Source organism: Nannospalax galili, unplaced genomic scaffold (genome assembly GCF_000622305.1).
Source record: "Nannospalax galili isolate Female #2095 unplaced genomic scaffold, S.galili_v1.0 scaffold989, whole genome shotgun sequence".
In the NCBI taxonomy this organism is placed as follows: domain Eukaryota; kingdom Metazoa; phylum Chordata; class Mammalia; order Rodentia; family Spalacidae; genus Nannospalax; species Nannospalax galili.
This window is the reverse complement of record NW_008359507.1, coordinates 259,505-268,265: the sequence shown is the minus strand read 5'-3', so window position 1 is coordinate 268,265 and position 8,761 is coordinate 259,505. Positions and strand designations below refer to the sequence as shown.

Below are 8,761 nucleotides of genomic sequence, written 5' to 3'. Positions count from 1 at the left end.
CTCTCTCTCTCTCTCTCTCTCTCTCTCTCTCTCTCTCTCTCTCCCCCCGTCAGATTTCACAAAGTCATTTTCATGCAAGTATATAATGTGATTTGAACACATCCTATTACCTTCTTTCTCTCTCTCTCTCTGCTATCACTTTGTTTCCTAGACACTTCGCTTCTACTTTCCAGTCATTTGTACACGTAGGATTTTAGTATCAGTGATGTCTAGAATTCACAGTTCTCTGAGAGAGCAAGTATTTGTCTTCTGACACTGACTCAATTGACTTAATATTATTATCTTCAATTGCATCATTTTTTTCTGCAAACACCACAACTTCATTCTTTGTGGCTGGAAAAAGCCCATTGTGTATATGAATCACATTTTCTTCATCCATTCCTCTGTTGTTGGGACCTGGGCTGGTTCTATAACAGCTATTGTGAATCCAGCTTCCAATTAGCTGCCTTCCCTTCCCAGAAAATACAGTTTGTAAAATGCCTTGATTTTTAGAAAATGATATAATATCATGACTTTCCAATAGAAATTTAAAAACATTTATATAGATTTAATATTAAGTTTACTAATAATTTCTTGACACGATTTTGGTCAAACAACCATAATAATTGGTGTTATGATACAGAATATTCCCATTTCCTAAGCAATATCCCAATTATTGACAGCGGGCCATGGGGAATCTATATTTTATGTAGGTATGTTTCCATACCTATCTGTAATATTTTCTTTAAAAATTTTCTGTTACTTTTTTTGTTTGTCTTTTTGTGTGCATGCATGTATGCATGTGTTATGGTGCATGTCTGGACGTCAGAGGACAACTTGTGGATCCCCGGGAGTACAGTCTTGTTGTCAGGATTGGTGGCAAGCATCTTAACCCACTGAACCCTCATATCTATAACATTTTGGTGAACCTGTTCACAGAAGGTTCTGGGAGTATGCCCCTTCAGAAACCTCAGAAAATATCTCCCTGGAATGAATAAATTTATATCGAGAGAAACTAACAATATTTCCCTTACATAATCTAAACCTATCTATATTTAAATTTAGCAATGATATTTCTGAAATGACTTTCAAGCACTTTATTGACTGAGCCTTCTCATCAGCCCTACTATTTGATTTTGTAGTGCAAAATAGAATTTTATATCAAGATCTGGCTCATAGAATTGATTTTTCACAGGAAAATTATTTTTCAAGTCATATTAGTAATAGAGATGTGAAGTTAGTTCTTAAGAAACAAATTGGGTTGCTCTTGTTAATTCAGAAATGTCACCTACATTGTCTTTTTCAGGAAGTTTCCTTTTATCATTTCTCCTTTACGTTGACATTAGCATTTCATGTAATCTGATCACTTCCTCTCCTGTCCATCTACAGGTGGAATGTCATCTTTATTTCAACCAGAGCAAACTGCTGGATTATTGCAAGTCAAAGGACATTGTTCTGGTTGCTTACTGTGCTCTGGGATCTCAACGACCAAAACGATGGTAATGGCCACAGGGAGGTCTCTTTAAACACCCATGTCGCTGAAATATTTTCATTAACATAAATTCAATTTTCAGAAGTTCACTGTGACCTGGCTTAGGGAGAGGGAAGAATCTGATTTTCAGGAAGATCCCTGGGATCCCCAGGGACTACTCTGAGGATCCCTGGTTTAGAGTGGGCACCCCAGTGTGTTTGAATGCCTCCTACCAAATCACATTATCAGCCTTTGGAGTTGAGCATTTCTCTCTTTTCTTTCAGGGTGGACCCAAGCTCTCCAGTTCTCTTGAATGATCCAGTTCTTTGTGATGTAGCAAAAAAGCACAAACGAAGTCCTGCCCAGATTGCCCTTCGCTTCCTTCTTCAGCGTGGTATTGTGGTTCTGGCCCAGAGTTACAAAGAGAATGAGATCAAAGAGAACCTACAGGTGGAGTGGGGGCTGCGGGCATCAAGGCTCTTACATACCTAGAACCTCTCGTCTATTTTCTTCCCTGAAAACTCTCGGGGCATTTTTTGGTCAAGTCAGTCTCCCTAGCATTTCTTGTGTAGGCGAGCTTTCAGAAATGCTCTGTCCAACCCTATCTACAACACAAGCAGCAGCCTAACCTGGTAGAATTAGATTTAGAGAGTGCACAGAGATCTGGGTTTCATCATTAAGTCAGATGTGCACTGCATACACCTTTGGGAAGGATGCCTTTGTATGGCAAATTATTCATGGTTTTATTTTGTATTTACCTTGCATACTTGCATATTTTAATAATTATATATACATGTTATACATATATACACACATATAAATAGCTTTTTCACTTAAGGGAGTATTCCTGTCTTGCCTATTCACCTAGGCTGTTGAGCTTTTATTTTCAACTATGAGACCTTTATTGTATCATTACCTATATTAGTGCAAGATAAACAGGTCTCAATGTAGAGGATTAATATAAAGAGTATTTATTTAGCTCATGGTTCTGTAGTTTGAAATTTTTCTACAGCTCATCCTGAACTCAGAGTCATGTGTCTAAGTTGAGGTCATTCAGGTGTGTTCATGGAACTCATGTATATTTGGAAGCTGATGAGGCCTCTCTGCACCAGGTTATTGAGTGGACTGTTGCTTCAGGTTCTTTAGCTTCAAATAACTTTTATCCATTAGCTAGCTGGACCAGGTTTTACCTCACATAGCCCTGCATCAATGCAGCGAGTAGATACTTGGTAAGACTAACTTAGGCAAATAATTGGCATATCATTTCTTCTGCTAAATTCTAGAGGTTAATCCAAGTTAAGAATCCAAGTGGCTGAGGAGATTGCTAGATGTTAAAGCTCTTGCTAAGCAATCATGAAAACTGAAGTTGGAATGAAAAACTTCACATAAAATGCCAGGGGGCACACCTGCGATTCCAACCTTGGCAGGCTAAGGGGATCTGCAGAACAAGGTGGTTAGTCTATCACTGAACTCTGGGATTGATTGAGGGACCCTGCCTCATTAAATAAGGTGGAAAAGATGGAGGATGATTCTCCCAACCTTGGCAGGCTAAGGGGATCTGCAGAACAAGGTGGTTAGTCTATCAGTGAACTCTGGGATTGGTTGAGGGACCCTGCCTCATTAAATAAGGTGGAAAAGATGGAGGATGATTCTTGACATCAATCTAGGCCTTCATAAGCATGAGCACACATGTGTATGTACATACACACATGCCCACATTCAAAAATAGAAAAAGGAGTCAAAATTAAAGGGACGAGGAAATATTGTAGCTTCTAGACCAGCAGGGAGTGGCTAGGATGAAAATAGAAATTCCCTGGTAGTTAATGGAATTAATGGATTCTGGGAAGTGACGGTTGTGGTCAATGTGCCACATTTACGTATTCTCCATGTTAATTATCTTGCAAATACAAATGTATTTGTTGATAAATACCAAATTCTGTGTTTTCATTTTCTCTTTGCTATACTTTCATGAGGAAAAGTTTCTCTTAGTCCTGTTCCTTCATTCCTTTACTTCGTGGTTAAGGGTCATGTCCTTTTCCTTGTTGGGAAGGGAGAGTATATGCTTTATTATTAAAAGCATTCTTTCCAAATTCTTCTTGAATTGAAATGAAGTTTTTAAAATTATGTGAAATTAAAATTTAAATATGTAGTTTTCTAAACGGCTGTGCAGTGTTTCCGGAGAGAATAATTGCATTCATGAATTCTCTTCAATTGTCTTACTCATCCCTTCTCCTGGAATTACGTTGGAAAATCAGTCTTGCTGAACAAAGTGCCAATCATTTTGATTCCCTCTTCTCCTGTTTAAGAATACCATGACTATTCTGGATGGATAATGCTTATATATAAAATTTTGATCATTTCTTTCAGTGTTTAAGTTTCTAAGTCTTTAATAAGGTACTAAACTTGTTCATCAATTTAGGGAGAACTAACTTTTTGAGATATTAAGAATTTTAATCCAAAATTGTGATGTGAAGTTTTCAAACTTAGGTAGCCTTTTAATGTATTTAAATAGCCTTCCAAACATTTCCTGTCATTAGACTGCTGACACGTTAAGCTCTTTCTCTTTTCTTCCCTTCCTCCCTTCCTTTCCTTTCCTTTCTTTCTCTTTATCACTGTATTTGGTATATAACCAAGGACTTAATGATCTATATGTCAATATTTTAGCAGTTAGTGAAAATATTTTCTATGTTTAAAGTATCCCAACTTCAGCCACTGAGATCCTCTTCAAACAAAATCCTTTTTCCTTTGGAAATCATAAAATTAATATTTTCAGGTTTTGCCTTAAATTATGTTGATAAAACACTGTTCACATTTAAGTTCCTTGTTGCTCTGTCACAAATTGCTTTTGTACAATTAAATCTGATTCATTTGTATTTTTAATATCTTCAAATGTTCAGTCCATGTATCCTGAGACCTTTCTAATTATGTGATAGGTGTTTCAATTCGAGTTGCCTTCAGAAGACATGAAAGTTCTAGATGGCCTTAACAAGAATTTCAGATATGCTCCTGCTCCATTGTAAGTCACTCTGATGAATATGCTGCCTCAATTTATTTTAACTCCCTCCCTTTCAGTAAATGTTTATTCAAAATCCAAACATTGCATTAATTTTGTGAAATCTGCCATTGATAGGTTATATAACATTTGATTTTGAGTTTCTGAGTTATGAACATCTCAATGCTAAGGATCAAGTTTGTGTGGAAAGAGATTTATATCCAGGGGAAGAATATTCACAGAGAAGCCCTGTTATTGAAGGAATTCATAGTCATTCCAAGTCTTTGCTCTTCCTTAATGCTCTACAGTTACAATATCTGATATTGTACATATTTTTTGAATAAAGACAAATAATGAATACATAATCTTCATCTATTGGAATTTCAACTCATAACAAAAGGAAATGTAATAATTTCTGAAAGTGGGTAGACAATTTGTAATATTATACATTACAAAAACCTGGCACAAATATTATCCCTGGTAATATTATTTTCGTTAGTAGAGAAAAATGAAGGACAGAAACACAGTACAACGAGTGAGAATGGCAAGCATTCAGTAATCCTTGCAAATTATTTTATTTTGTATTGATGTTAAAAGTCTAGAGATCTTCAGGGCTGGGAAGATGGCTCAGCTGTTAAGAGCACTGGCTGCTCTTGAGGAGGACCTGGGTTCAGTTCCCAGCACCCATATGGAGGCTAATGTTCCAGGGGATCCAGTACCCTCTTCTGGCCTCCATGGATGTTGTACTCATGGGTACACTTACATACATACAGGCAAAACAGTAATACACATGGAACAAAATCAATACAATAAAAAATTTTTTAAATAAGCATAGAGTCCTACAAACTATATGATAAGCCCCTTGGACATGGAAGTCTGTATTATTAACGATATTATTTCATTATCTGAATCTAACACAGCATGCTGTGTATGATGGTCAGTGCAGAAATAATTAATGTTATAAAATGGAAGTGAATGTTTTACCTACAAGGTCTGCTCTCCAAATTATTTTCTTGATTAACATTTGGACTTGCATTGAGATAATGAATAAGAGAATATTTTTCCCCCTTCTAAGCTTTGGTAGATTCACTGATGAAACTAAGGGAGGAGGAAGATGTATATTTGACACTGTGTGTTCTCTTCTAGGCAAGGGAATTTAATTTGAAAATTTTAGTTATGTTATCCTAAAAACATTTTCCCTGTAGTCAATTTTAATGAAAATTAGAACAGCAGGTTCTGAAAATTGTCAGGAAACAAAATGATTAACTTAACATGTATGGAAGCATTGTAGATTCCTGCCTTTGCTACTGCAGAAATGTATTTCAGTGTCAGTATTTATTCATGTTTATTTTCCATTTTAGTGGCTCTGGTCATCCTGAATATCCATTCTCTGATGAATTTTGACATGGAGTCTGGTGTCATGACTTCTGTTTGAAGTCTCTGCTTGGAAAATGATGTGGGAGCTGTCCCAGAGGCTGCTGACTGGTCACATCACCACTGGTCAATCCAAGCTGATCAGCAGCTTACATTCAGCTACATCTCTGCCCACCAGCCTGGAGTAGTAGGCATTACATTTTTATAATGTTTTGAAATAAAAATAATATTGTTTTCCATAAAGATCCTTCTTTGGTATCATCTCTGCTGCCTGCTGGTGTGTTTCCTTGAGAGTCCTTATGTCTAAAAGTTGATTTGTATGGAAATCTGTGGATGGTTTTAGGAAACAATAATTTCATTTTGAAGTCACATTAGGGATGAATTGAGTAGAAATCTTAGGCTCTAGGGAAATACCAGTCAGCAGGTGCTTATGAGTTGGTACTCTTCTGGCCTGAAAGCTAAGGAAACATTGCAGATAGTCTATGATTCTGAGTGTGGAAACTGAGGCATTCTGGAAAAGACTGACCAACAATGACAGGGTTCCCTCCCAGCAACTCAGAACTTGAGTCCTGGGAATAGGGAACAAGGCATTCTGGAGACAGAGCTGGCCAATGAGGTGACAGGTGAACCAGCCTGGCAAGATAAATCAGAAGAGACATTCCCAAGAAGGAAGTGTTCCTGTTTAGGGGTTTTGACTGGGTTCATGTTTTCCACCATTCAAAGAACCAAAAGGCAGGAAAATTCTCAGACACAACAGAAAGTAACAACAGGTAACAAACTTCATAGGAATAAAGAGAAACATGTACTATACACATTGCACAGAGAGAAAAGTTCTCAAGTGGAGGGGAGGTTTGGAACTGACAGAGCTAAAGCTCCCGGGAGGGCTGGGGCTTATGGTGGTGATGTAGAGCCTGATGGAAAAAATCAAGGAAAAGAAGGATTTTAATCTTTGTTTTCTCCTTCTCCGTGTGTTTTTACCAGTAAGATATGGGTGACAGGTTTCTGGTTAGAATGAGGGCCCAACTAGCTAGAGCCATCCAGCTTATTTTTTCCCCCTTCATAGAAATTTTCTCTTTGTTCTCTCAGATAGGGACTTTTACAGGGATTTGTCTTCCTCCTCCTCCTCCTCCTTCTTCTTTTACTAACAAATGGTCCCCTGCAGTAAATTGCCTTTTTGCTGTGATCCAATGGTTCTGTGATGACAATAAAAATTTAAAATTTGCTACCAATGAGATGGCTGCTAAGAACCTTAAACTGTGGAAGGGATGAGATAAGAGAAGAATGAGGACAGTAAATAGGAATCTGCCCTCCCCCGTGTGCTTTATTACAGGTTTGGGTACCATCTGCTCCACTGAAATCTTTATTGTCAAACTGCTACATTCCTGTGATCTTTTGTAACCACCTGCTTATATGTAACTGTTTGCTTAACTACCACATATTCCCTACTTGCTTGCTTATCTCCCACATATGAGCTGTCTATAAATTTCCCTATAACCTTGCGCTGTTATGGAATGACCCAGGTGTCAGCCTGCTGCATAACTAAACTCCCTCTCCTTCACCTGATTTGGCTGCTGATCTCTTGACTTTCAGAAGTTTCTACATTTTGGAGGTCCCCAATGAGATCAAGCCACTATACCCTTGTTGGTCACATGGTCATCTCAATAGATGCAGAGAAAGCCTTTGACAATATTCAACGTGCATTTACATTCACAGTCCTAGAGGGAATTGGACTGGAGGGAACATACCTCAACATAATTAAAGCCATATACAACAAACCCACAGCCAACATCATTCTAAATGGAGAAAAACTGGAAGCATTCCCATTGAAATCAGGAACCAGAGAAGGCTGTCCACTGTCTCCACTTCTCTTTAACATAGTGTTTGAAACTCTTGCAAGAGCAATAAAACAAGAGAAGGAAATTAAAGGAGTAATAATTAGAAAAGAAGAGATCAAATTATCTCTGTTTGCAGATGATATATTATATCTAAGACATGCCAAAAATTCTACCAGAAAACTCCTAGAAATTATTAACATGTTCAGTAAAGTGGAAGGTTAAAAAGTTAATCTACAATAGTCTGTAGCCTTTCTATATATCAATAACAAGCAATCAGAGAAAGAGTACATGGAAACCCTCCCCTTCACAATAGCTGCAATAAATAAATAAATAAATAAATAATAAATAAATAAAATATCTTGGAATAAAACTGACCAAAGACATCAAAGACTTCTACAATGAAAATTTTAATAGATCTTTCAAAAAGAGATTGAGGAAGACATCAGAAGATGGAAGTACCTCCCATGTTCATGAATTAGAAGAATTACTATTGTGAAAATGACCATCTTACCAAAAGCTATTTATAGATTCAATGCAATGCCAATCAAAGTCCCCAGGACATTTTTTCACAGAATTGGAAAAAACCATCCGAGATTCATATGGAGGCACAAAAGGCCTCAGATAGCCAAAGCAACCCGGAGCACTAAGAGCAATGCTGGGGGGTTTAGTACACCAGATTTTAAATTTTATCACAGAGCTTTAGTCATAAAAACAACATGGTACTGGCACAAAAATAGACATGTAGATCAATGAAACAAAATTGGAGTTCTCAAAAGAAGAAACAAAGATGGCTAAGAAGCATCTTAAAAGGTGTTCAACGTCACTAGTAATTAGGGAAATGCAAATTAAAACCACTTTAAGATTTCATGTTACCCCAGTCAGACTGGCTAAGATCAAGAGAACAAATGATACCAAATGTTGGAGAGGATGTGGGAAAAGGGGAACACTTATCCACTGCTGGTGGGACTGCAAACTTATGCAACCCCTATGGAAAGCAGTGTGGAGAACTCTTAAAAGACTACAAATGAACCTACCATTTGACCCAGTTATACCACTCCTTGGCATATACCCAAAGAACTCATCCTATTGCAGAGACACTTGTACATCCAT

General features: G+C 37.4%; 1 protein-coding gene across 4 annotated transcripts in view; it reads left to right on the top strand.

Annotated features, from left to right (window-relative positions):
* Nucleotides 1–6,074, top strand: part of LOC103725886 (aldo-keto reductase family 1 member C13) — a 24,402-nt gene extending 18,328 nt beyond the window's left edge. For all 4 annotated transcript variants that reach the window (XM_008823228.3, XM_017795637.2, XM_017795636.2 and 1 more), the window contains 4 exons: nucleotides 1,369–1,478; nucleotides 1,735–1,900; nucleotides 4,384–4,466; nucleotides 5,804–6,074. In XM_008823228.3, coding sequence (XP_008821450.1) covers nucleotides 1,369–1,478; nucleotides 1,735–1,900; nucleotides 4,384–4,466; nucleotides 5,804–5,846 — 402 coding nt within the window. In that variant the 3' untranslated portion in view covers nucleotides 5,847–6,074. The remainder of the gene's footprint in view (nucleotides 1–1,368; nucleotides 1,479–1,734; nucleotides 1,901–4,383; nucleotides 4,467–5,803) is intronic.
* The last annotated feature ends 2,687 nt before the right edge of the window (nucleotides 6,075–8,761 follow it).